At 39.8% G+C, this 27,965-nt stretch overlaps 1 protein-coding gene and 1 long non-coding RNA gene across 3 annotated transcripts in view; one reads left to right on the top strand and one right to left on the bottom strand.

Moving 5' to 3' along the window:
• LOC308622466 overlaps positions 1-10,435 on the bottom strand; it is a 45,625-nt gene extending 35,190 nt beyond the window's left edge. The window contains exons 1-2 of the long non-coding RNA XR_014016641.1: positions 10,323-10,435; positions 8,647-8,712 (exon numbers count right to left, since the gene is read on the bottom strand). This is a non-coding gene — a long non-coding RNA (uncharacterized lncRNA). The remainder of the gene's footprint in view (positions 1-8,646; positions 8,713-10,322) is intronic.
• A 181-nt stretch (positions 10,436-10,616) lies between these two features.
• HERPUD2 (HERPUD family member 2) overlaps positions 10,617-27,965 on the top strand; it is a 44,302-nt gene continuing 26,953 nt past the window's right edge. Inside the window, exons 1-2 of one of the 2 annotated variants that reach the window (XM_081243912.1) lie at positions 10,617-10,952; positions 11,134-11,551. In XM_081243912.1, the coding sequence (XP_081100038.1) occupies positions 11,405-11,551 (147 nt within the window). In that variant the 5' untranslated portion in view covers positions 10,617-10,952; positions 11,134-11,404. Of the gene's footprint in view, positions 10,953-11,133; positions 11,552-27,863; positions 27,953-27,965 lie in introns of those variants that run through there. The other variant, XM_081243914.1, reaches the window with a different exon arrangement.

The raw sequence follows: 27,965 nt of genomic DNA, 5'->3' as shown, positions 1-27,965 counted from the left end.
AAAAGAATTTATAAAAACACTTTTACGTGAAAAAAGGAATTTCTAAAATTGTGTGTGCATACTACTACAACGTTATAAAACTATATACATATGAATTTCATTATAAATATGCATACAGATATATTGAAAATCAGAAGAAATAAAAAATAATGATAGTTGCTAATTTAGGATGGTTAGGCTATACAAATTAGACTAGAATTTCTTATGAAGTTAAAAAATGCTTTAAATAAAAGAAAATCATAGCTGATAAAAAAATCCTATGAAATAATAAGAAAAATGGTTTCTATTGATAATAAGTCAAAATGAGACCCCCTATCCAAAATGGGGGTTTCTAAGTGAATTTTGAAAAAAAAAACCCAAAAAACAAACAAAAAAACCCCCTGGAGAACCAATACATAAATGGTGGGGAGCAAAGAAGACCGTCTCTCACATGAATCTGAGAAAAAGTATTAATTTATGCTGAGCTTTCTTTTCCTTCTTTAAGCTTATTTTCTTTCATAGGTTTCTTGGCATCCTCACAAACGCAGGTGGTTATAAGGAGAGTGCCTCAAATATTTCCCTTCCTGAAGTGTTACTCTATAAGCTGCAATTTGGGGTGAGAGTGAATAAAAATGGTTGTGTTAACAAAGAATAACTTTCATAAACACAAAATAAAAAGCTGCAAGTGTATAATAATTATAGGAGATTCTAGTCATATGTGCAATAAAATATAATAGATTAAAATACTGAGTTTGGCAGAGGAATTAGCAGGAAAATGCCTGTGGTATAGCTAATCATTAAATGTCAGAGGAAAGTATATAAGAGATAAGACTTAGGTACAATGCTGAAATTCCTGTGGTTTTTTTTCTCTGCTTTTCTGCGTAGTTAACGAGCAAGTTTATAGTTAATCAGGGATGCTGCTTTTGGCTACCTGAGATTCCTAGCAGATGTCTGAAGAGTGATGACCCACCATCACTTCTGAACTTTGTCCCCGTGACGCTTTTGCTGACCTCATGGTACATCTCCTCAATTTGGCCCAGATTTCTGTCCTGTAGTTTTCCCAGACACTCTACTGTCTGCTATTGCATACATGAAAGAGGACATAGATGGTTACCCCAAATCCTACAGATATGGAAGTTAGAAGTGGTGTTAAACACAAACAAATAGGAAATGCCATAAAATTCAGAGGCTTTCGTATCAACAGCTCTATCAATTATTAACTGAGTCACCTTGGGCAAATTACTTATCTCATTTACCTTCTCTGTAAAATGAGTATTATCATTTAGTCAATAATATTCATTGTTATTAAGAAAAAGGGATTGTCCTGGGCAATAGTGATAAAAAATTTGTTTAAGGTATAATATCTAGCCTCAGGGAGCTCACAGACTTATCAAGAGATAATTATCACATGGTAAATGAAATAGATTTCACATAGAAGCACAGACAAAACATCTAAGGATGGGGCAGGGAAAGTTTGCAAGTGAGGGCTCAGGGTTTATCTTGAAGGGAATCAAAGAGATCACTACATAAACACACCTAGCACGCTCCACATTTGTAATAAACACTCTATTAATGTTAAGTTGCTTTGTATTCGTTCTGGAATGATCTTAGTTACAAATTCTTGCAACAAAGCTGAGCATTTTGCACTGGGCAACATCAAAGTTGTGAAACATATATTCCTTCAGGGAGATAAAATCCTGCATTCTTTAAGAATGAGTGTTACAAAGACTATACTCAAGAAGCTGTCCTATTACTCTCTGAAGCCTGGAATTTAACAAATTTTCTTAGTCAAAGCTAGTTTGCTGTTTCAAAGACTCAGCCTAGTTTACAAACCTTAGGGAGTCATGACACAAAGAAAGAAACTAAGAAGACAAGATTTTTCTCAAGAACTTTGGCCTTTTCTATTGACCAGTTATGAAACGACTTAATTGTTATGCATGTTTTTGGCAATATTTTCAAGATAAGATAAAAAGTACAAAACCTTTGAAATGTGAAATACTTTGAGTGAATGAATGAAGTGGGTTTCTAGTGCATAGTATTTGAAGTACTTGACTTAGTTGTCATTCCCTTTCCTTACCCATGTCAGTTAAATCCATCAATTATCCCGCTGATCCCAGATCTGTCCTCAGAATCTTAACACAACTAATTAGGAAGCCACTACCAACATAAAGAAATTGCTGCAGTTACTGGAAGTGAAATGGGAGGGATGGTGGAGAGTGTAATGAAAAAGGATGAGGCTGTCCTTAACAATGGCACAGTGAAAAATAGGCCTTAAGAAGGGGGAGGTAGACATGCATGCCTGGTAGTGTGAGGTCCATCTTACCTCCTGTGGCATAGCTAGACCTCTCTGAACTTACAGTGTCAGCTGGGCTTGTGGAAAGGCAGTGGATTGGTTTTAATGAGCATATAATCTGGGGGAAATGTGAGAAAAAGTTGGAAAAAGCTGAGGAAAGGAAGAGTCAAGTCAAATTACTGTTTGCCTTTTGCAAATTGCCCCCAGCCCACTTTGATACAGCAGATCCCTCACTTTCCTCTTCTGCTTTTGGCTGAGACATAAACTGGCTGGGCTGCAGAGGGGCCTGGGATACTGCCCTTACGCTATTTTGTCTTACAGTCATATGTGGGATTGTCTTATTTTCTCCTAAGTTGTAAACCCCTTGAAGGCAAGCACATCTTACTATTGTTTGTGTCCTCTATTATAGTGAGTAGCACAAATATTATTATTGTAAATGGTGAACATTAAGTATTGTTGCAGTTGAGCTAAGAATTGACATTCCTCTGCATATAATGGTCTCTGATCCAAAGGATATACTGCATCCTATGAAACAGATTCTCATCCTTTCAGGGTGCCGTCTTCCAAATGGCACTATAACTAGGGAGTTTATCTCAGTGGCAGCATCCCCTTCAGTCATGCCTGGTCTACAAATGAGAGCAACACAGAGCTTTACAAGGATGTGGGTGCTCCCCTCACTCATGTATTTCTCAATGCCTTAGTGAAGTGAGTGTCTTCTGGGCCTTCTCATGGAACGTTGAAGGGGACAGGTGGGTGTGCAGGTAACACGCAATACATTTAACATACCTATTTCCCTAGGCCCTTGGATTCCTTTATCTACATGATGTAGATAGCTTTGGTATCTCAGCTATATTAAATGTAGGCCATGGTTGAGTCCAAGTTTCAGTCGACCAATCAATCAATTGTGAGAGCTACCTTCAGCTTCATGAACGAACACATCAAGCCTGGAATCTACTAAGTGCACTATATCCATTAATTTGGCTCAATCTAGTGTTGTATTTCACCCTCCGAGGTCTAACACTCTTAGAATATGCTTCCTATTTCTGCTGATATAGATTAGTAAAGTCTTGCAATTATCTTGGTGTGTAAGCTATTTCTTCCTGGGTCACTGTGTGTACCTGTCGCCATGGAGAATGCTGAGATTTAACCCTAGTTTTAGGTCTAGAGGCAATAGTGGGTGGTTATAGTGTGTCTTGTGGAGAATAAATATTCCGTTTTAAGGCATCTTCCCCGGTGAGGTTATCACAGAGTTTTTAAGCAAAGGAAGGCTAGTCTCCAGAGGGCAAACTTCCTTCTTTAATAGAGGTAGCTTAGAGTGACTTGTAGTTTCAAGATGATTAGCTTCATCTGTGTTCAAGCAGCTGTCCCCATTCCAATTTTCAGGGTCTCATTCTTTCTCATTCAATGCTTTAACTTTTATGTAAAAAATGAAAAAAAATTTAGCCATTTTATTTTAGTAATAATGATGATGATGATGATAATGTTAAAAATGCAGGCTGCATCCTACTTTGGGTTTCCCTTTTTCTTTCTTGGAACACTTTTTCTTCTTGCCTAGTACACTTTGTTTTTTTCTGTAACCCTGGTCCTTCTTCTCTGCCCATTCTTTTCTGTTTTTTCCTTTTAAAAATGTTTATACAATTTTTAAAGGTTACACTCCATTTACAGTTATTACAAAATATTGGTTACATTCCCCATGTTGCATAATACATCCTTGTAGCCAATCTTACACCCAATAGTTTGTACCTCTCACTGCCCAACCTGTATACCACCCGCCCCCGCCACTGATAACCGCTAGTTTGTCGTGTGAAAAATTTGATGGAACTGTGAATACAACTATTGCTACAATTCAGCAATCCATATAATAAAATTTTGTGCTTGATTTTTGACAAGATCACCCCTATGTCTGAAAGAACTAAAAGATTCTTTTATAGTTATCATGGAAGCTTTCTGGTCTTAGACTATGACTTGAGCTGAGAGTTGAAAGAAACGAGCTTGTGATTTTCTTTCTATAAGTGCTAAAGGACACTCAGAAGACTCTATGCCATACCATTGTCCTTAGAGACATCTTAACTGCCATAATGGTCAAGTGCAGCATCCAGCTGGGCAATCTCTTGCTTCAGCTGACATGTCATCACGATCAACCACAGATGACAGTTTGATTACTTTAATGCCCTCATCTCACTTCTCAATGGGGAGGAACCCAGCCAAAGGGCATGACCAAGGCAATCCTCAAATTCTTTGTGTGTTTCTCTCCTGGGATCACTACTGATACCAATTCTGTATCAGTTAGGGTCCAATCAAGAGACAGAAATAAAACAATATTTTGAACATGGAAGGTTAAATATAAAGAATTACCATTTATAACAAGGAATTGGAGTGATAAGGAGATGGATAGTAAAGAACTAAGAAAATGCTAAAGAATATAGGAAAATCAGATATAGTGATCATCTACTGCCCTAAGGGCTGAGATAGATCCTCCTTGAAGAAGTCCAGTGACTGTGGCTCATTTGATGTCAGAGAAGTTTGCTGAGGGAGAAAAGCTGCCTAAGGGGTGTGAGGGGAAGCTATTCATGAACAGTGTTGTACTGGTGGTACTGCATGTGAAGCCATTTGATGGGGTTCCAGGGAAAGATGCTCATGGGTGTTGCCTGCAAAGTTGCCTGTTCACGGGACGTGCTACACACTGCTGGCCACTGGGCACTGCTGGAACTGAGAGCTGCAGAAGCCACACGTGCTGTAAGGGCCTGCCTAAAGGAGCACACTACACTACACAGGTAGAGAATTCTATTCTTCCTCTAGTGTCCCTCCAGTGCTCTTTACTGACAAAGCTTAATATCATGAGAGTGGGAAAAGGAGAAGTATTGATACTTACAGGATTTATTTCTATTATCACAAAGCAGGCAGTGAACAGTGTTTTGGGGCCCTTGAGGCAGTAACTTAGTAAATGGCTCAATAACCCATTTCCTTTAACTGGAAAAACTTTACAATGAGGACTAAATTTTGTTGCTGCTCTGAAAGGCATTACAAATGGCCCCTTCATGAAGCTGATAAAGGGCTTCCCTGGTGGTGCAGTGGTTAAGAACCCGCCTGCCAATGCAGAGGACACGGGTTCGAGCCCTGGTCTGGAAAGATCCCACATGTCGTGGAGCCACTAAGCCCGTGCGCCACAACTACTGAGCCTGCGCTCTAGAGCCCATGAGCCACAACTACTGTAGCCCGTGCACCTAGAGCCCATGCTCCGCAACAAGAGAAGCCACCGCAATGAGAAGTCTGTGCACCGCAACGAAGGGTAGCCCCCGCTCGCTGCAACTAGAGAAAGCCCACGCACAGCAACGAAGACCCAGCACAGCCTAAATAAATAAATAAATAAATAAATAAATAAATAAATAAATAAATAAAAGCTGATAAAAACCATGAACTCTCCCTCCAGATAAATGCACATGTGGACATATGTACACAGTCCTATAGATAATTCAGGGTATGTCTCTGGACCCTGATTAAGAAGCCCTGAGTTAGGCCCATGACTACTCTCCATGTTCAATTTAGTGATTATTCTTACCTTTATTTGAATGTAGTGTAGCAAATTTAATATTCCCAAACTCAGCTAAACTATATTTACTTTTAGCAAAAAAGATAAACAGTTATAAACATTTGAGAAATATAGCCAATAGAGTTAGATAGTTCTAATTTTGGGGGGAGGAAATTGGTGAAACATCTCTGGGAAGAGAGAGGCTAAATGCCAGAGGAAGGGCATGCGGTTGTGAACCAACTGCAAGGTTACTATTGGGATTTGGACTTGGATAGCTGCATACAGAAGGAACAGGGTATCCATTATGACCTGCTATGCTTTGGTAAGGTACATTATGGTAACTGGCCTCCAATATGACAGGAGGTCCTTACCTCCTGGTATTCATGCTCATACTACTCTCCTCCTACAATGACTCAGGGCTAGCCTTTGTGACCAGATAGTGCACCATGTAGGTGACAATGTAAGATTTCAGAAACTAACTCATGAAAGGCATTGCTGCTTCAGCCTTGGTCTCTAGGATTCCCTCATTCTGGGGGAATCCAGCTGTCTGGTTGTAAGGACATTCAAAAGCAGTCCTGTGAAGGGACCCACATGGGGAGGAACAGAGACTTCACACCAACAACCAGCCCAACTTGCCAGCCTTAGGAGTGAGCCATCTTGGAAGTAGATCCTCCAGTTCCAATCAAGCCTTCCGATAACCAAATGCCAGCTGAAATCCTGACTGCAATTTCACGAGAGACTCAAAACCAGAACCAACAGCAAAGACGCTCCCAAAATTCTGACCCAGTTTTAGGGGCAATTTGTTTTGCAGCAATAAATAACTAGTACATACATTTAGGTCAAAATTCTTTAGAGGGTGAAAAATATAAGGGATTTCCCCTTCCCCCCTTCCTCTGATCACCTAAAGAAGGTCAGTGAGATGCTATTTGCTACAATTTTCTCCAAGTGTTATGATAAATAAGTCAGTGGATTAACTCATCAGAGAAATTAGACTTCTGTCTTACCCAAATTGTCACTCTAAGAACTGACTAGACATATAGTTTCTGAAAAGCAGGAAATCCAACTGCTAAACTACCTTATGAAGATTTATATTAATACAGAAATAGAAATATACATGTGTCCTTATGAAGACTATTCTAGGGAAATCATGTGTCGAAATGCTCATTATGGTCACCATAATTGAGGAGGGCTATGCAAACTAGTGTGTTCAAAGGTGAGTCAATGTTTTGAGTGATCTGGAAACTATTCTTAAGGATGGTTGAAGAATCCGGGGATGTTTAGTTTGGATAAGATGTAGACAGCATTTAACCATTTGAAGGGCAGACGTGGAATAAAAGTTAACATATTTTGAATTAATCAAGAGGAGAAAAGTGGCCTAATGACAAATTATAGCAATGCAGATTTTAATTCACTTATAATAACCATGGCTGTTTAACAATAGGTCATGCTGTAGTGAAAACTATGGTGCTCCCTTTCCCTGGAAGGGTTTAAGCCAAAGTTGGCTGATTGCCTTTCAGAGATGTAGTAAGAGTGATTCCGGCAGTACTTGGAAAGCTGATCTAGATGACCTCTAAGATGTTGTTCCTGAAAGCCTTTTCCTCCTGAATGTGTCTTGTTATGCATGAATATCTTTAAGACAGTTCAGTGTAGTGGAAAGAGTGTGTATTACAGAGGAATCAGAATTTTATTTGGAAGTTACTAGCTGTGTGACTTGGGGCAAGACATTTAGCCTTTCTGAGCTTCACTGACCTCACTACCTCTCAGGGCTGTTCTGAAAATTCATTAAATGACACATCACTTAAATCATCCACTTGGCATTCAATGCATGTGTGGTTTTCTTCCTTCCATTTTCTACAATATGGTTTATAATCAAACATCTGGGGCCAATTAAGATTTTGAAAGTGCAGTGTTGAAATGAGCTAATTTTCCTAGGCTTGAAATGTAGGATTTCACTTGTTTTTAAACAATAAATTTGATTGAGATTTGATTAGATGCTTTGTGGCACAGCATCTTAAAAAAAAAAGACAAGTTTGGTGTAAATAGAAATAGAAGGAATCAGAAGCCAGATGGCTATCATCATCTTTGAAATTTGCAACTGCAAGATCATCACTTGACTAAAGTCTTCCCAAGAGAGTTATCATAAAAACAAAAACAAAAAACCCAAAACACTGAAAACTATATTATTCAACATCATAAAGTATTTTACCTTCCTGGAAGGTATTCCAAATTTTAGTAAGAAAAGCTCAGTAATAAGCAGTTGATTTTCTTTAAAATTTTAAAAGAAACTGGAATCTCACAGAAGGAGTTGATATAAGCTTTTCTAGCTGTCCTCCTTCCCAATTAAAAGAATTAGAAGTAAATATCCCACAAATACTGGAAATCAGTTTTATTATTTACAAATAATTTTCTTTAAGTGTTTTACTTTGTCAACAAAGAAAGTTACTCCATGGGCAGAAATAACCCTGAATTACTGAACTAGCTACTAAAATTATGTGTATTGAGTAGTTAATATTGTTAAAGTAGATTTGGCCTTAACAATCACAAATCCTTTATTATCTATTAGCATCCTACCCTTAAGCATTCTCATTAGAGGCTGTCTTTAAGTAGCAAATGGTAACTGAGATGTGTAGTTGTTCTTTCACATTTCCCCTTCTTATGTGCAACATGGACAAAGAACAAACAGCTCACAGCAGCCTCTAAGTAACTGCTATCTTGCATCCCCTCCATGCTGTTTTTCCTACTCCAAATTCCAAGTTAAACACTATCAATAGTCTAGGGACTACCCTTTCATACATTTTTCTATACACACATACACGTAATTCAACAAAAATGGGATCATACTTACATACTGCTTTTATTGTGGGCAAGTTCAACAGCATCAAAAGCATTTTTAGGTTGTTAATTCAGGTGGCTGTTAAGCAAAAAAAAAAATCATTTCTGTCAGATACTCTATCATCTTTATACTCATACATTTCAAATTCTTGAATGTTCATTACACTTTAAAATGATTTTGTCCATGTTAGTGAACCTTTGATGAACTCTACTTTAGTGTCTATCAGTGAAATGCACATTCTGTCAATATTAATATTTATTAATATATATCTCATTAATAATGTACATTTCAGAGTGCCAAGGGGGATGGCCACATTACTCTAAGGGGTTCCTGGAAGTGTGAGTCACAGGTATTAAGTGACAGGAGCCACAGGCTTGGGTGGTGGTGCTTGTGGCAGTTGCGGTTGGGGAGACTTCCTGCCTTAAACAGGAATTGGACATAAAAGAATTCTTAGAGCAGGCAGCTTGGGACTTATATGGTGGCACACTTATGCCATAAAGGATTCAGCCTCTTTCAGTTGTTCTGCTCTGCCATCCTTGTAATACGGGCCTTTGTTCTCCTGTTTGTTGCTTCAGGACTGTGGTTGCCCCACCGCCGGCATCACATTCCTCCAGGAAGAAAGACAGGTGTAGGGCAAGGATGAGCTCTGGTCTGCAGAACATGTTCATCTGAAAGCTCCCCTGGAAGCCCCAGTAGCAACTTCACCTTTCATCTTATGGGCTACAGCTGTGCCGAATGGCTGCTGCTAGATGTAAGGGAGCTAGAAAAAGTACTTGGAGCTAGAATTAAGTTAAGGTTCTATTAAGATGACTAGATACTAGGTAGAAAAAGGGTCTGCTACAGGAAATCCAAGTCATAGTAAACTGTTCGCATTCCATGACAAGAAATAAAGGAAACTTCACTCTTATTTTAGAAGAGCATTGAGAGGGTGTGGCTAGGATATAGTAGGTGTCCTATCACAAAGAAAGAGGTGAAGGAGGAGAGGGTGTAAGGGATCCTGGGGCACTAGCTGTTGAGAGGAAGAATTTCCTCTTGGTCTCTAACTTTCACTAACTGCTCTGCAGCTGAGAGGGGAAGAGACCAGGTCCCCAAAGTCCCCTACATTATCTGCTTGTATTCACCTATAAGTGGAAGCCTGGACCTGTGCAAATGCACATCTCAACTTACTGCACTGACTCCTAAACCTGTGCAGAAAATGGAGAGTAAGTCGGCTTTGGGCAATAGCCTGACACTTCGCATTCCCACGTGTAAACCATAAACCAGAAAAATAACACTGCCAACTGTCTTCATCTCCCACTGTGCTGAACACACAGTAGGTGTTTAGTAAACGAACACTTGCCAACTTCTGAGAAGACGGAGAGGAAATACATGGAAATTAATATTTAGTTGAGAGACTGATATATGCCAGAACTGTACCAGACGGCTTACCTACATAGCTCATTTAATCAACAGCACACAGTCAGGTAGTTATTACCGTCCCCATTTAGATAAGTAAACTGAGGCTCAGGAAGGTTAGCCAGGGTCACACGGAAAGTAGAGGTAGACTTCAGGTTTAACTGAAAGCCTTCTCCTTATGCAATGTACCCACAGTCTCTCCTTCCCCAAAGCTCCAGGTACCGTGCTATGCAGACAGTCGACACAAGAAATTATGGGCAGAAGTCTGAATGAGCATCAGGAAGGACACTAACTTTTGCAGAGACAGCTCTAAGGATGAGGAACACTTCCCAAGTCTTCCGGGTGTGGTCAAAACAGAATGTGCTAACGCCAGCGAAGCTAGTGGAGGCCCGAGTGCCGCTGGGGAGGCAAGGCGGAGCGAATGGCCTGGCCGGGCGGGCTCGACACGCCCGATTGGCTTCGAGGCGTCACAAAACTCGGCACGGGCCGCCCTGGGCCGCCCGGGGAGGTCGGCGGCGGGACCTGGAGAGCAGAGCGCCGGGGCGAGCCGCCCCTGACGCACTTCCGCCCTGCGTTTTCCGGCTTAAAGGGGACCCGGACCTTCTTCACAACAACAACAAAACAGGCGCGCTCGCGGCCGGCGCCCCTATTCTAGTCCCCGCCCTCCTGCCACCTGTCGCCGCCTCGGCCGCGCCCGGCCTTGCGCTCCAGCTGCCCTGCCGGAGGGGTCAGGCGGACAGCCCTTTGGCCAACTTCTCCCGCTGCCGCCGCGCCGCCTCGCGAGATCCAGGGCCGGGCCGTGGGCGCAGCTGAGCAGTAGGAAGGGAGCGGCCGCCGCGAAGGACGCTCGGCCGGACTGTGCGATCGGTGGCCGTGCCCGGGGGCGGAGGGCGGCGGTGGCGGCCCCCGCAGCCATCTCTCAGGTAGCCCTGCCTGCCGCGGCGTCCCCTTCTCCAGCCCGCGTGGCGGGGCCGTCGCGTTGGGGCCTTGTTGCGTTTCAGTTTAAGGGTCGCGGCGGGGGCGGGGCGGTGGCTCGGGCTGTCGCGTCCTCACCCCTCCCTACCTTCTCACCGCTTTCTCTCTCCCCTTGGCCTCCCTCTGCAGTCCGGAGCCCGGCGGAGCCCGAACCTGGCGGGGAAAACTGCACCCCCGGCCGGGCCCCCAGACCCCGCCGCCGCCGCCTCCGCCACTGGCCGTCATCCTCGGCACCGGCAATGGCCTTTGTATCACCCGATACACTTGTGACTGACTTGGACAAGGAATATTAAGAACCCATTCGCTTCCGTCCCCATCCCAGCCGCGCCGGCAGTAACCACCTCGGCTCATTTGGGCTTAACTGCTGCTCCTCTTGACTCTGTTCGCCCTTGGAGGCACCATGGACCAAAATGGGATGGAGATTCCTGTGACCCTCATCATTAAAGCACCGAATCAGAAATACAGTGACCAGACTATTAGCTGCTTCTTGAACTGGACCGTGGGGAAACTAAAAACGCATCTGTCTAACGTGTACCCTAGCAAACCAGTAAGTGTCTAAAAGCTGGGCGCAGCTGCTCTGGCCGGCAGATTTTCGTGTCGTATACTCCCTTACTCCCTGCTTATCCCCACCCCTCTTGAGTCAAATAGGTCTCTTTGACTGCAAAGTATTTTGACCGCGAAGTATTTTGCGTTCCGAGGTTATGCGACTCTCTTGAGTGTCTGAACCATCATTAATATCTTCCTGATGAGGTCCAGTTAATTAGTAAGTGTAATTAGTAAGTGAAATATCAAGGCACATGAGAATTGGCAGGCATACAATAGGACCGTTTTCCTTGGACTCAAAGTCATCAACCTAAAATGGGAATGACAGGTGCATCCTTTAAAAAAAAAGATAAGCACTGCAATCCATATTCAAGCTTTTATTGCTTATTAGACTAAAATTCCTTTTTACTTTCAACATCTGGCCCAGAAATTTGCTCACTGCTGAAGAGCGAATTTTGAAATAAGTATGTGACCTCATTAAAGTTACACTTTACACACTAGTATATATGTTTCAAGAAGCAAAGAGTTATACGTTTTAGATTCGCTTTCTTCTGCCCCTCCCTCTCTCATTTTTCTCCTGTAGAGGACACAAATTTTCTTCATTTAGAAGAGAACAGTCCTTCCACACCCCCACCATTTGGTGCATCATTTTATTCCTTTCATATAGCCATTTGTAAATCACTGCGGCAGTTTTTCATTCTGAATCACATGTGTGCTGGATATTGCAAAGATAATAAATAAAATAGACAATACGGCTCCATCTGTCCCCAAAGTTAGATTTGAAAGTTATCAATACAGTTGATAACTAAGTCTTGGAATAATTTAGAAAAGTATAATGTTGTGTAGTGTGTATCAAAGTTAGGCTTTCATGTTCTCCATTGTGTAAAAATTTCATTCCTGAATAAGTAGTTTTCAGTGATTACTAAATCTTTTTTTTTTTTTATGCGGTATGCGGGCCTCTCACTGTTGTGGCCTCTCCCGTTGCGGAGCACAGGCTCCGGACGCGCAGGCTCAGCGGCCATGGCTCACGGGCCCAGCCACTCCGCGGCATGTGGGATCCTCCCGGAGTGGGGCACGAACCCATGTCCCCTACATCGGCAGGCGAACTCTCAACCACTGCGCCACCAGGGAAGCCCCCTTTTTTTTTAATTAATGAAGAAGCTTGGATTTTTAGGGTGGGAAATATTTTTGGCATCTGGCAAATTTAAGCCAGCAACAAGGATGTGTTGGAAGGCAACTGTGCTTTCTAGGTTTTACTTAACACTTGTTCTATGCAAATAAGTAAGGAAGGCACTTGATCTATATTAAGGCAACTGTGCTTTCTAGGTTTTACTTAACACTTGTTTTATGCAAATAAGTAAGGAAGGCATTTGATCTATATTAAGATGTTAATGAATTAGGACTGTTTCAGTGTTACAGTATTAAGTTTAGTTAGGCATTTAGGCTTCTAGAATAGCTATAGAAATAGGGTGGTTATTGCAAAAACAGGTGGTTTAGAAAAACAACTTAGTTGGCATTAGCTATGTTTGTCAGTACTTTTTGATTACAAATATTTTTAGTAGGAGAAATAAAAACCCTGAAGTATTTAAGTACTTGGAACAAAATAGCTGGAACTCTCATTTATTCAGATCTTTTCTTGAAACTTTTATCACTTTTCTGAAACTGTTTCTTTTTTAAAAAGTATCTAAGAGAGGAGTGTGAGCCCTATTTGTCTTACCTGCTCTTGGGATAAGCCTGTTTTTGGCAGGAGTTCTGCCATCTTAGCACTTACCTCAGTGGAGTGCTATCAGTGCCCATGTGGATCAGTCAGCTGCTGGAGGACAGATCAGTTGCAAACTTCTCTACACCCCGCCCTCCTAAGCCGCTTGCTTCTAGTAAACACTGGAGGCACTTTTGGAAGGTATACCAAATAATATGCAGCTTATTAATTACCTAACCTTGGGGCAAACCTTTTTTCCTTTTCCAGCAAAAAGTTTTCTCCAAGTGAATTGTAATATCTGAAGTTTATTTCTAGGTTAATGAGGGTGGGGATGGTGTACATGTGTTTCTTTTCTTTTCTTTTTTTTTAAAAAATAAATTTATTTATTTATTTTTAAAATTTCTGGCTGCATTGGGTCTTCGTTGCTGTGCGCGGGCTTTCTCTAGTTGCGGCGAGCGGGGGCTACTCTTTGTTGCGGCGCGCGGGCTTCTCATTGCGGTGCCTTCTCTTGTTGCGGAGCACCGGCTCTAGGCACACAGGCTTCAGTAGTTGTGGCTCGCGGGCTCTAGAGTGCGGGCTCAGTAGTTGTGGCACACGGGCTTAGTTGCTCCGTGGCATGTGGGATCTTCCCAGGCTAGGGATCAAACCCATGTCCCCTGCATTGGCAGGCGGGTTCTTAACCACTGCGCCACCAGGGAAGCGCACATGTGTTTATTTTCATAGAACTTCACTGAAAACTTTGTAAGGTTATTGACACACTCACATTCTAACTTTTTTATCACTTAGAACTGATTTGAAGTATCACAGTTGTTTAACAGACCAACTGTTTACTGATACTCCAAAGCCATAGGTAGTCCTCAGCATAGGAATTGGAGTCCTTAAAGTTTACTTGTAAAGTTGTTATTTAGAACGGAGAAATTTAACAATATAAGCAATATTGTTGATTTAATATAAAGTAAGCTTAGATTCTTATGACCACCCACAATGACTACTTAACATTGATTCTGTTTTTAAGTGTCTCAAGTGCTGTTTGGTGTTTAACAGATCATTTCTTATGCCTGATTCCTTGTGCATAAGAAAGGTGGAGGTGGGTGGACTTGGAAGCAGAGAAGGGTTTAGTGCCTGGTAGAAGCAAGTGTTCCCCAGTGTGAAGTAGAACAGTTCGTAGACACTGCTCTTATTGGATCTGATGGGTCAGGGGAGGTAGAGGGCCTTGATCCCTGTGGACAGTGGCTTCTAGGAAAATGAATGAGAGCTGCTGGAGGGAGAGGAATGGAGATTTGAAGTTGTTCTTTTAGGACCTCTACAAGGATAGGTCACATGCCTACATGCTGTTAATGGAATTCTGGCTAAACTCTGCAACAGTGTGTAAAATCTTAAGATTTTAGCTTTATGGTCAGATATTGACTTCATTTAATCACAGATAATCTCCATTCACATGGATATTTTAAATTCAACCTCCCCTCCCCTCAGTAAACCCGCAACAAATATACCCCTCCTTCCAAAGCACACTTTCTTGGGCTTCATTTATTTATTTAGTTAGGAATTTATTGACCTGGCATTTGAAGGTCTAGGTATATACTAAGCAAAAAGGTGGTAAGAGTCCTTTGCTCTTAAGAAGCTCAGGTCTAGTGGGGGATACAGACATATAAGTAAATAACTACAATGTTATGAACTAGTGTTATATAAGAGGGATGTACTTCCAGTGTAGGAGCACTGGAAGGGAATGGTCCACTCTGGAGTGAGGGTAAGGGAATGTGTAGCTGTTTTAAGAAAAGATTCACAGGGACATTTTACTTAAAGAATTGATAAGTTTTAATCAGATAAGATCATAGTTTCTTTTTCTTTTTTTTAACTGTTCTTTCAGAGCTATTGTTGCATTGATAATTCTAAATGCTGTATATTATTATAGTACTTAGTAGTATAGTACTATGTTAAAGGATTATAGTTCCATAATGGGCTAAAAGGGGAAACTCTTTTCTAGTTAGGAAACAAGGCAATTGCCACATTTATACAGAAGTTTACAAAGTCATTATTAAAAACCTCAGGTGTGAAACTGAGCTCTGGTGGAGTTTTGTTTAACTTTGAATGGTATTGATAATTGGTTTGGTACTTGGTTTAAGAACTGGGGAGTGCACCAGTTCATGTTGATAGTGTATATAATTGTGAATCATATTCTAATATGACATTTGTCATCACTTCATGACTTTAGGTTTTCAGTTCCTAAAATTGGCCTGTAGTGTGAAATAATTATTCTGAAATTTAGGTAATTACTGCTAGTGTGTAAAGATAACCTATCAAGAGGGCCACTTTTACTTGAGTAGTTTCAGACTTTGGTCTAGTTTAGACTTATTTACTAGGTATGTAAAAATCAAAATGATTGAACTTAATGTTATCCAGTAGAATGGACTATCCTGGAGAAAACTTTAAAAATAAGAAATAAAATAAAAAATAAGAATCTCTAAATCCAGTTAGGCACCTTTTTCATTATCTTGTTTCTTACTATTTGTTCTTATACACAAACAATAACTATGATGGACCTGACTCACCCTGAATTCAATTTTGAAGGCAAACCTTTCTGGGGCTTGTATCCTTTTGCTTCCCATTTTTGTCTTGAGGTCAAAATGCCTGTTGAACATGTCCCTTAGTTCTGGATAGACCTCCTCTCTCTTGGCACCTTTTCAAATTGTTCCTTTGCTCTGAGATTTGTTAGAATTAAAGAAATAGGAATAGAACCAGTTGCATAGATTCTGTTCTGAGAATATAACATTCTATAACCAAATTGCCTACAGTTCAGATGGAAGTCTTACTTTCATTGTCAGTGGAAGTAGCTTTTATAATATAATTTGAGGTTTATATCTGTCTTATTTTTGTAATTCTCTATTACCTTACTTAGGAAGGTCATTTTTTAAAAAATTGTAAAATATTGGCTATATTCCCTGTGTTGTACAATATACCCCTTATAACTTATTTTATACCTAATAGTTTGTACCTCTTAATCTTCTACCTGTTTATTACTCCTCCCCCCTTCTGTCTCTTCATTAATAACCACTAGTTTGTTTTCTATATCTGTGAGCCTGCTTCTTTTTTGTTATATTCACTAGTTTGTTTTATTTTTTAGATTCCACATATAAGTGATATCATACAGCATTTATCTCTGTCTGACTTACTTCACTTAGCATAAGTAAGCAGGTCATTTTTAAAATTTGCTTGCTTAACCACCTCAGAACTGTTGATTTAAAGGGGCTATAGGGCTTCCCTGGTGGCGCAGTGGTTGAGAGTCCGCCTGCCGATGCAGGGGACACGGGTTCGTGCCCCGGTCCCGGAAGATCCCACATTTCTGCAGAGCAGCTGGGCCCGTGAGCCATGGCTGCTGAGCCTGCGTGTCCAGAGCCTGTGCTCCGCAACGGGAGAGGCCACGACAGTGAGAGGCCCGCGTACCGCCAAAAAAAAAAAAAAAAAAAACATAAAGGGGCTATAATCCACACACACAAATAATTTTTGTTTTATAAGACTTGTCAAAGGTTGATGGAAAGTTAAAAGTTTTGAATGAGTGCTGACTGAAATTTGTTTTGTTTAACTCCTTGCCTTTTTCTAATGTCTTTTTTGGAAAAATAACAGTACTGTGAAGGTAATGTTTTGTTTAATCATGCATCAGTGCTTTTAAAAATAGGATTTTTCTAGAACTTTAAGTTTCTCTCCTTTACATAATAATTTTTTTTTTGGCTGCGCTGCGCTGCTTGTGGGAACTTAGTTCCCCCACCAGGGATTGAACTCGGGTCCTCAACGGTGAGAGCATGGAGTCCTAACCACTGGACCACCAGGGAGTTCCCACACATAATAAATATTGATTTGATGGTCTTAAATGCTTTTTTTTAAATGCTTTTTAAAAAAATATTTATTTATTTTTGGCTGTGTTGGGTCTTTGTTGCTGTGCACAGGCTTTCTCTAGTTGTGGCGAGCGGGGGGCTACTCTTCATTGCGGTGCGCGGGCTCCTCATTGCAGTGGCTTCTCTTGTTGCGGAGCACGGGCTCTAGGCGCACGGGCTTCAGTAGTTGTGGCTCGCGGGCTCTAGAGCACAGGCTCAGTAGTTGTGGTGCATGGACTTAGTTGCTCCGTGACAAGTGGGATCTTCCTGGACCAGGACTCAAACCCGTGTTCCCTGCATTGGCAGGAGGATTCTCAACCACTCCGCCACCAGGGAAGCCCCTAAATGCTTTTATTTAACTGTCATATTTGGTGCTGTGATTTTAAACTGCCGTTTACTAAGAGGTTGCTATGTATACCAGGCATTCTGGTAAGCACTTTATATGTTTATCATACTTACTCTTCATAAACAGCTTACACTGTGAGTTCTGTTATCAGCTCTGTTTTATAGATGAGGAAACTGAGGCTTGGTGATTTTTTTGCCCAAGGTCATAGAACTTTAAAAGTCATAGAATCAGAATTTGTACCCAGGTTGGTCTGACTTGGCAAGCCTCAGGTCTTAACCATATGATGGTTATATATAATAAGATGAAGAAAGGCATTTAGGGATTTGGCCAGCTCAGTTATATACTTGCAAATTAAAAAGAAGTAAGTGGACTGTAAAAAGGCATGTGTGTTTAGATGGTTTGTCATCTAAAGGCTACAGATGAATGGGTAACACAGTCTTAATATCGTTCTAATGTATGTCAGCTTAGTGTGTGGTTATTTTTGTTTATTTTGATAAATTATAGGAAAGGTATGGGAACATAGTATCTTAAGACTTCCAAGTACATTGCTTTGCCCTATCTTTTCACATTTCCTGCTTGTTTGTATGAACCATAGCAGTCATGTATTTTGGCATCTCTGTTGTATGTATACCTGATTTGGCCTGTCAGTAGAAACAGCTAAGCAGGGAATGTCTCTTTGGAGTTCCAGAGGAAATTGTTGTGTAAATTCTGTAAGCTGGTTTTGTTTACTGTTGTTGCAAGGGGATAAGAGGTAGAGGCAGTTTGGGTAAGCTCTGCTTGCATTTACAGTGTTTCTGAATTTCCCGAGGTTTTAGATTGGGTGGATTTAGTGGGAATGGGAGGGAGATATGTTCAGTACAAATTCACTGGATTCATTTCCCACAGAAACGATATTTTGTGCAGAGAACCAGCTCTTTAAAGCTGTTTGACACTTATGGCTGAACTGTATATAAGAGCTGAAATGTTAATAATTACCACTTTCAAAGAAATTGGGCTGTAGTTGTTTTTACTAATATATAAGTTAACCGTTGCTTTTACTGCGCTATTTGATTATGTTGAAGTTGGATATACTAAGGACATGATTTTTTAAGCCATTCATAATTACGAAAGACCCATTTAGTCCTTCACGTAAAAAATCTAATCTTTTGATACCAACTAAGGTGACTTTCCAGAAATATAAAAGTGTTGTTCGTGTTGTAAACTCATCTGTTAGACTCTTGTGAATATTTTAAGTGCATTAGGGATACATGGTATTTTATCTGTTTTTGCTATCTAGTTAAATAAACATTAAAAAGTCAGACAGTTTAGATAAAATATATGTAAACCTTTTAGAAAGAAAACATCTTTTCCCAGTTTAGGATTTATTTTTGCATATTATACTAGAAGGTGAGCTTTCCTCACCTTGGTTTTTAGCAACCTCTGTTAAGTGGGTAGCAGAGTTTTGGGGCCAGCTGGTTAAGCAGCTGTTTATTTGGAGTGGTATAGTTTTGTCTCTGGGCTACTCAGAGTGCCAACAGGATGTTTCCAACTTGGTAATTTAGCTGCCTCTGCTCTACCATATATCACCAGGCTTCGTCTAGGGTGGAGCAGGGGAGATGGTAAAGTACTGTACCTATTAAGATTTGCTGACTGTTGGATGTAGGATGTGAGCAACAGGAAGAATGGTGGTGTTAACAGAGGTAGTCAAGTATATTTATATGTTAATCTGTGTAGCCAGTATCTTAACAGAAGAAAATTTTCATTGACAATTTAATTAGTACTTCATTTTAGATTTTCCAATCCTGAGTCTTCTGAATTCTTATATTTAAAGGATACCATGTAACATTTTTTATTGAGAGAATAATGAACTTTTATTGTGTTAAGCTACTGAGATCTTGAGGTTCGTTATAGCAGCTAGCATTACTACCCTAACTAATACAAAAATAGATTTTTCATCAAGGTAAAAAATACTGTTAGTAGGTCTGGATAAATAAAATTGTGTCACTTTTACAAGTTAAACTGAATTTGAATTTACATCTCAAAATCTGTTATTTTCCTAATACTGTAGATTATAATCCAAACCAATTGAAAATTCAGTTGATTACTGTGTGGTTTGTTATCATGTCTAACCACTGGTTTTCCAGATATTTAAATTAAATTAACTGATATTTAAACTGAATTCTTTCACTGTTTTTTTTAGTAGAAAAAATTTCAAATCTTCTTACTTAATTTATGCACATGAAAACTTTTTCTGTTTTCACCCGAAGTAAAATTAAAGAATTCTTTTTCCTTCTGCTTATCTGAAGGTATTTGAATATTCAATTTAAAGCAACAATTAAAAAAATTAAGATATAATTCACATACTATAAAGTTTGCCCCTTAATGTGTACAACTCAGTGGTTTTTAGTAGTTCACAAATTTGTACAATCATCGCCACTGTCTAATTCCAGAACATTTTTATCACCCCATACTCATTAGCAGTCACTCCCCATTCTCTGTCCGCCAGTCCTTGGTCACCAGTAATCTACTTTTTGTCTATATGTATTCACCTATTCTGAAAATTTCACATAAATGTAACTGTAATATATATGGCCTTTTATGTCTGGCTTCTTTCACTTAGCATAATGTTTACAAGGTTCATTCATGTTATAACATGTATCAGTTCTTTATTACATTTTATGGCCAAATAATATTCCATTATATGTAAATGTCACATTTTGTTTATCCATTCATCAAAGCATTTGAGTTGTTTTGACTTTTTGGCTATTATGAATAATGCTGCTGTGTACATTCCTTTACAGGTTTTTGTGTGGATGTGTTGTTTTCAGTTCTCTTTGGTATATACCTAGGAATGGAATTGGATGTATATTGAGTCATATGGTGGCTTTCTGAGGAACTGCCAAGCTTTTCCAGAGGCTGTTCCACTTTACATTCCCACCAGCAATGTATGAGGGTTCTACTTTCTTTATCCTCATCCACACTTGTTTTTGCGTCATGTATTTTCGGAAAGTACCATGTAATTTTGTTATATTCTGCTTTTTTGAAAATTGATGTTCCCTTGCTGTGAAAAGATGTAAGTTTACTGGAAGTTGACTATTAATTTAGAGTAAAGTTAATACTATGATACTAACATATGATTGCTCCTTCAATAGTATAATAATATGCTAATATCAGTACCATTTGCAGAAATGAACCAAATGAATTTAGCACCAGCAAGTGTTTTAAACTAGTATTGTGATTCACAGACTAAATACTTCATTTCCATTCTAAATGATTACATGTAAAATAACTGATATTATGAACTTCAAATAAGTTGTGTCTTCCAAATCTGTGTAAACCCTTTTGGACTCATAACACTTCATTTAATAAATTGGCATTTAGCATCTGCTCTGCAGGACACAGTGCTAGGCTCTGGGAGTAAAGGGATGAGCTAGACAGACATGGACCCTCGTTTATTCTTAGCACTTACATTCCACTTAGGGAAATAAACGTGCAGATAATTACAGATTATGGCTTGTGTTATGAAGGAAATAAACCGGGTGTGTGAAAGGAAATACTCTACTTTAAATTTGTAAATCAGATAAGACCTTTCTGAGGAGGTCACTTTAAAGCTAAGACCCAAAAGGTGATTAAGAGCTAGCCCTGCGAGAGCTGGGAGAGACTGTTGCAGGTAGGATGTCTGAGTTGGGGAGGAGCTTGGCACATTTGGGGATCTAAGTGAATGCCACTTTGGCTAGTGAGTGAGGAGGAAAGATTATGATCAGAGGAGGTTGGAAAGAGAGAGAAACCAGATCTGCTGGGACCATCTGGTTATGGTGTGGAATTAGAATTCAATACAGACTGGTAGGAATCCATTAGAGAGTCACAGGAGTGATTCACATTTTTAAAAGATCACTCTGTTTACTGACTGTAGAACACAGTGTGAAGACCAGTTAAGAAGCTATTACAGAAGTTCAGGCAAGAGGTGATGGTTTTAGGTTAGGGTAATGGCAATAGAGATGGAAAGAAATGGACTGAGAGGGACTTCTGGAGATAGAGTCCGTAAGATTTGCTGATGGTTAGATATGTTAGACAAGGTGAGAGAAAAATTGAGGATAATGCCCAGATTTTTGGCTTAAACAACTCGTGGCAAGTTGTTATGGAATAGGGAACAAGCAAGAGGAAAGATCTGGGGAACCAGGAATTGAGAACATACTGTAGATGTTTTTATTTTGAGTTGCCTATTAAGATATCTGAAGGTGGAGATTCCCTGGTGGTCCAGTGGTTAAGACTACGTGCTTCCACTGCAGGGGGCACGGGTTTGATCCCTGGTCCAAGAACTAAGATCCTGCATGCTGCCTGGCATGGCCAAAAAAAAAAAAAAAAAAAAAAAAGGTATTTGAAAGTGTCAGATGTCTAACAAGCAGTTGGATATCTGGATCTGGGTCTGAGAGGGACAGAGAGGCCTTGGATAGAAAAGCAAATTTGCATCTTAGCTGAAGAAGCTTCCTTAACTTTTAGAATTGGATGGAAAAGTTAGCCAAAGATGCTGGAGAGGGACAGTGGCCAAAGATATGAATGAAATGTACAAATGCCTCTTAATACATTTTCTAAACCTTGATTGCTCTTCCAGAGGTGCAAATGGTGAATGCTGTGGTCTTTTCTTCTTGCAAACCTTTTGCAGGGTGCTGTTGGTCATGCTGTTTCCTCATCCTGCTGAGGGACTTGCTTAGCCATTGCTCAGCTTTTCTGTTCAGTGGGTATAGGCTTTAAAAAACTAGGACATGGGGAAAAGGGATTATCAGCCTCTGGGCTTCTAGTAATGCTGTTTCAATTGGCTATATTTTGGGTTAAATAGATTATGTGCTATTAGGTTTAAAGGTTTGATGAGTATTTGTATTTCTGAAACTGGGATTCATAGTTTTAGGACTAGGAGTTTTCAAAACGTTTAATTTTTTAAAAAATTTATTTTTTTATAGAGCAGGTTCTTATTAGTCATCCATTTTATACACATCAGTGTATACATGTCAATCCCAATCTCCCAGTTCATCACACCACCCCCGCCACTTTCCCCCATTGATGTCCGTACCTTTGTTCTCTACATCTGTGTCTCTGTTTCTGCCCTGAAAACCGGTTCATCTGTACCATTTTTCGAGGTTCCACATACATGTGTTAATATACGATATTTGTTTTTCTCTTTCTGACTTACTTCACTCTGTATGACAGTCTCTAGATCCATCCGTGTCTCTACAAATGACCTAATTTCGTTCCTTTTTATGTCTGAGTAATATTCCATTGTATCATGTACCACGTCTTCTTTATCCATTCGTCTGTTGATGGGCATTTAGGTTGCTTCCATGACCTGGCTATTGTAAATAGTGCTGCAATGAACATTGGGGTGCATGTATCTTTTTGAATTATGGTTTTCTCTGGGTATATGCCCAGTAGTGGAATTGCTGGGTCATATGGTAGTTCTATTTTTAGTTTTTTAAGGAACCTCCATACTATTCTTCATAGTGGCTGTATCAATTTACATTCCCACCAACAGTGCAAGAGGGTTCCCTTTTCTCCACACCCTCTCCAGCATTTGTTGTTTGTAGATTTTCTGGTGATGCCCATTCTAACTGGTGTGAGGTGATATCTCATTGTAGTTTTTTTTTTTTTTTTTTCGGTACGCGGGCCTCTCACTGCTGTGGCCTCTCCCGTTGCGGAGCACAGGATCCGGACGCGCAGGCTCAGTGGCCATGGTTCACGGGCCCATCCGCTCCGCGGCATGTGGGATCTTCCCAGATCGGGGCACGAACCCGTGTCCCCTGCATCGGCAGGCAGACTCTCAACCACTGCGCCACCAGGGAAGCCCTCATTGTAGTTTTGATTTGCATTTCTCTAATAATTAGTGATGTTGAGCAGCTTTTCATGTGACTCTTGGCCACTTGTATGTCTTCTTTGGAGAAATGTCTATTTAGGTCTTCTGCCCATTTTTGGATTGGGTTCTTTGTTTTTTTAACACTGAGCTGCATGAGCTGTTTATATATTTTGGAGATTAATCCTTTGTCCGTTGATTCATTTGCAAATATTTTCTCCCATTCTGAGGGTTGTCTTCTCATCTTGATTGTAGTTTCCTTGGCTTTGCAAAAGCTTTTAAGTTGCATAGGTCCAATTTGTTTATTTTTGTTTTTATTTCCATTACTCTGGGAGGTGGATCAAAAAAGATCTTGCTGTGATTTATGTCAAAGAGTGTTCTTCCTATGTTTTCCTCTAAAAGTTTTAGAGTGTCCGGTCTTACATTTAGGTCTCTAATCCATTTTGAGTATATTTTTGTGTATGGTGTTAGGAAGTGTTCTAATTTCATTCTTTTACATATAGCTGTCCAGTTTTCCCAGCACCGCTTATTGAAGAGACTGTCTTTTCTCCATTGTATATCCTTGCCTCTTTTGTCATAGATTAGTTGACCATAGGTGCGTGGGTTTATCTCTGGGCTTTCTATCCTGTTACATTGATCGATATTTCTGTTTTTGTGCCAGTACCATATTGTCTTGATTACTGTAGCTTTGTAGTATACTCTGAAGTCAGGGAGTCTGATTCCTCCAGCTCCGTTTTTTTCCCTCAAGACTGCTTTGGCTGTTCAGGGTCTTTTGTGACTCCATACAAATTTTAAGACTTTTTGTTCTAGTTTTGTAAAAAATGCCATTGGTAATTTGATAGGGATTGCATTGAATCTGTAGATTGCTTTGGGTAGTATAGTCATTTTCACAATATTGATTCTTCCAATCCAAGAATATGGTATATCTCTCCATCTGTTTATATCATCTTTAATTTCTTTCATCAGTGTCTTATAGTTTTCTGCATATAGGTCTTTTGTCTCCTAGGTAGGTTTATTCCTAGATATTTTATTGTTATTGTTGCAGTGGTAAATGGGAGTGTATCCTTAGTTTCTTTCTCAGATTTTTCATCATTAGTGTATAGGAATGCAAAGATTTCTGAGCATTAATTTTGTATCCTGCAACTTTACCAAATTCATTGATTAGCTCTAGTAGTTTTCTGGTGTCATTTTTAGGATTCTCTATGTATAGTATCATGTCATCTGCAAACAGTGACAGTTTAACTTCTTCTTTTCCAATTCGTATTTTATTTCTTTTTCTTCTCTGATTGCCATGGCTAGGACTTCCAAAACTATGTTGAGTAAGTGGCGAGAGTGGACATCCTTGTCTCTTTCCTGATCTTAGAGGAAATGCTTTCTGTTTTTCACCATTGAGAATGATGTTGGCAGTGGGTTGGTCATATATGGCCTTTATTATGTTGAGGTAGGTTCCCTCTATGACCACTTTCTGGAGACTTTTTATCATAAATAGGTGTTGCATTTTGTTAGAAGCTTTTACTGCATCTATTGAGATGATCATATGGTTTTTCTTCTTCACTTTGTTAATATGGTGTATCACATTGATTGATTTGCATATATTGAAGAATCCTTGCATCCCTGGGACAAATCCTACTTGATCATGGTGTATGATCCTTTTAATGTGTTGTTGGATTCTGTTTGCTAGTATTTCGTTGAAGATTTTTGTATCTATATTCATCAGTGATATTGGTCTGTAATTTTCTTTTTTAGTAGTATCTTTGTCTGGTTTTGGTATGGGTGATGGTGGCCTCATAGAATGAGTTTGAGAGTGTTCCTTCCTCTGCAATTTTTTGGAAGAGTTTGAGAAGGATGGGTGTTAGGTCTTCTCTAAATGTTTGATAGATTCACCTGTGAAGCCATCTGGTCCTGGACTTTTGTTTGTTGGAAGATTTTTAATCACAGTTTCAATTTCATTACTTTTGATTGGTCTGTTCATGTTTTCTATTTCTTCCTCGTTCAGTCTTGGAAGGTTATACCTTTCTAAGAATTTGTCCATTTCTTCCAGGTTGTCCATTTTATTGGCATAGAGTTGCTTGTAGTTGTCTCTTATCATGCTTTGTATTTCTGCAGTGTCCATTGTAACTCTTCCTTTTTCATTTCTAATTTTATTGCTTTGAGTCTTCTCCCTCTTTTTCTTGATGAGACTGTCTAAAGGTTTATCAATTTTGTTTATCTACTCAGAGAACCTGCTTCTAGTTTTATTGATCTTTGCTATTGTTTTTTTTTTGTTTCTATTTCATTTATTTCTGCTCTGATCTTTATGATTTCTTTCCGTCTACTAACTGTGGGTTTTATTTGTTCTTTCTCTAGTTCCTTTAGGTGTAAGGTTAGATTGTTTATTTGAGATTTTTCTTGTTTCTTGAGGTAGGCTGTATTGCTCTAAACTTCCCTCTTACAACTGCTTTTGCTGCATCCCATAGGTTTTGGATTGTCGTGTTTTCATTGTCATTTGTCTCTAGGTATTTTTTGGTTTCCTCTTTGATTTCTTCAGTGATTTTTTGTTTATTTAGTAACGTACTGTTTAGCCTCTATGTGTTTGTGTTTTTTACATTTTTTTCCCCTGTAATTGATGTCTAATCTCATAGCGTGTGGTCGGTAAAGATGCTTGATATGATTTCAGTTTTCCTACATTTACCGAGGCTTGATACGTGACCCAAGATGGGATCTGTCTTGGAGAATGTTCCACGTGCACTTGAGAAGAAAGTGTAATCTGTTGTGTTTTGATGGAATGTCCTATAAATATCAATTAAATCTGTCTGGTCTGTTGTGTCATTTAAAGCTTGTGTTTTCTTAGTAATTTTCAGTTTCGCTGATCTGTCCATTGGTGTTAAGTGAGGTGTTAAAGTCCCCCACTATTACTGTGTTACTGTCGATTTCATCTTTTATAGCTGTTAGCAGGTGCTTTATGTATTGAGGTGCTCCTATGTTGGGTGCATATATATTTATAATTGTTATATCTTCTTCTTGGATTGATCCCTTGATCACTATGTAGTGTCCTTCCTTGTCTCTTGTAACATTCTTTTTTCTGAAGTCTATTTTACCTGATATGAGTATTGCTACTCCACCTTTCTTTTGATTTCCATTTGTATGGAAGATCTTTTTCCATCCCCTCACTTTCAGTCTGTATGTGTCCCTAGGTCTGAAGTCGGTCTCTTGTAGATAGCATATATATGGGTCTTGTTTTTGTATCCATTCAGCGAGCCTGTGTCTTTTGGTTGGAGCATTTAATCCATTCACATTTAAGGTAATTATCGATATGTATGTTCCTGTTACCATTTTCTTAATTGTTATGGGTTTGTTTTTGTAGGTCCTTTTCTTCTCTTATGTTTCCTACTTAGAGAAGTTCCTTTAGTGTTTGTTGTAGGGCCGGTTTGTTGGTGCTGAATTCTCTTACCATTTGCTTGTCAGTAAAGCTGTTGATTTCTCTGTTGACCTAATGAGATCCTTGCCGGGTAGAGTAATCTTGGTTTTAGGTTCTTCGTTTTCATCACTTTAAATATATTGTGCCACTCCCTTCTAGCTTGTAGAGTTTCTGCTGAGAAATCAGCTGTTAACCTTATGGGAGTTCCCTTGTATGTTATTTGTCGTTTCTCCCTCGTTGCTTTCAGTAATTTTTCTTTGTCTTTAATTTTTGTCAGTTTGATTACTGTGTGTCTCAGTGTGTTTCTCCTTGGGTTTATCCTGCCTGGGACTCTCTGTGCTTCCTGAACTTGGCTGGCTATTTCCATTCCCATGTTAGGGAAGTTTTCAACTATAATCTCTTCAAATATTTTCTCGCATCCTTTCTCTTTCTCTTCTCCTTCTGGGACCCCTATAATGTGAATGTTCTTGCGTTTAGTGTAGTCCCAGAGGTGTCTTAGGCTTTCTTCATTTCTTTTCATTCTTTTTTCTTTATTCTGTTCCATGGCAGTGAGTTCAACCATCCTGTGTTCCAGGTCACTTATCCATTCTTCTGCCTCAGTTATTCTGCTATTGATTCCTTCAAGTGTATTTTTCATTTCAGTTATTGTATTGTTCATCTGTTTGTTTGTTCTTTAATTCTTCTAGGTCTTGCATCTTCTCGGTCTTTGCCTCTATTCTTTTCCCGAGGTCCTGGATCATCTGCACTATCATTATTCTGAATTCTTTTTCTGGAAGGTTGCCTATCTCCACTTCATTTCGTTGTTCTTGTGGGGTTTTGTCTTGTTCCTTCATCTGGTACAAAGTCCTCTGCCTTTTCATTTTGTTTATCTTTCTGTGCATGTGGTTTTGCTTCCACAGGCTGCAGAATTGTAGTTCTTCTTCCTTCTGCTGTCTGTCCTCTGGTGTCTGAGGCTATCTAAGAGGCTTATGCAAGCTTCCTGATGGGAGGGACTGGTGGTGGATAGAGCTGATTGTGGCTCTGGTGGGAAGAGGTCAGTAAAACTTTAATCTGCTTGTCTGCTGATGGGTGGGGCTGGGTTCCCTCCCTTTTGGTTGTTTGGCTTGAGGCGACCCAGCCCTGGAGCCTACCTGGCTCTTTGGTGGGCTAATGGCAGACTCTGGGAGGTCTCAGGCCAAGGAGTACTTCCCAGAACTTCTGCTGCCCATGTCCTTGTCTTCACGGCGAGCCACAGCCACCCCCACCTCTGCAGGAGACCCTCCAACACTAGCAGGTAGGTCTGGTTC

The sequence above is a fragment of the Mesoplodon bidens genome (genome assembly GCF_964165515.1).
Source record: "Mesoplodon bidens genome assembly, chromosome: 9".
In the NCBI taxonomy this organism is placed as follows: domain Eukaryota; kingdom Metazoa; phylum Chordata; class Mammalia; order Artiodactyla; family Ziphiidae; genus Mesoplodon; species Mesoplodon bidens.
This window is presented reverse-complemented; position numbering and strand designations above follow the sequence as displayed.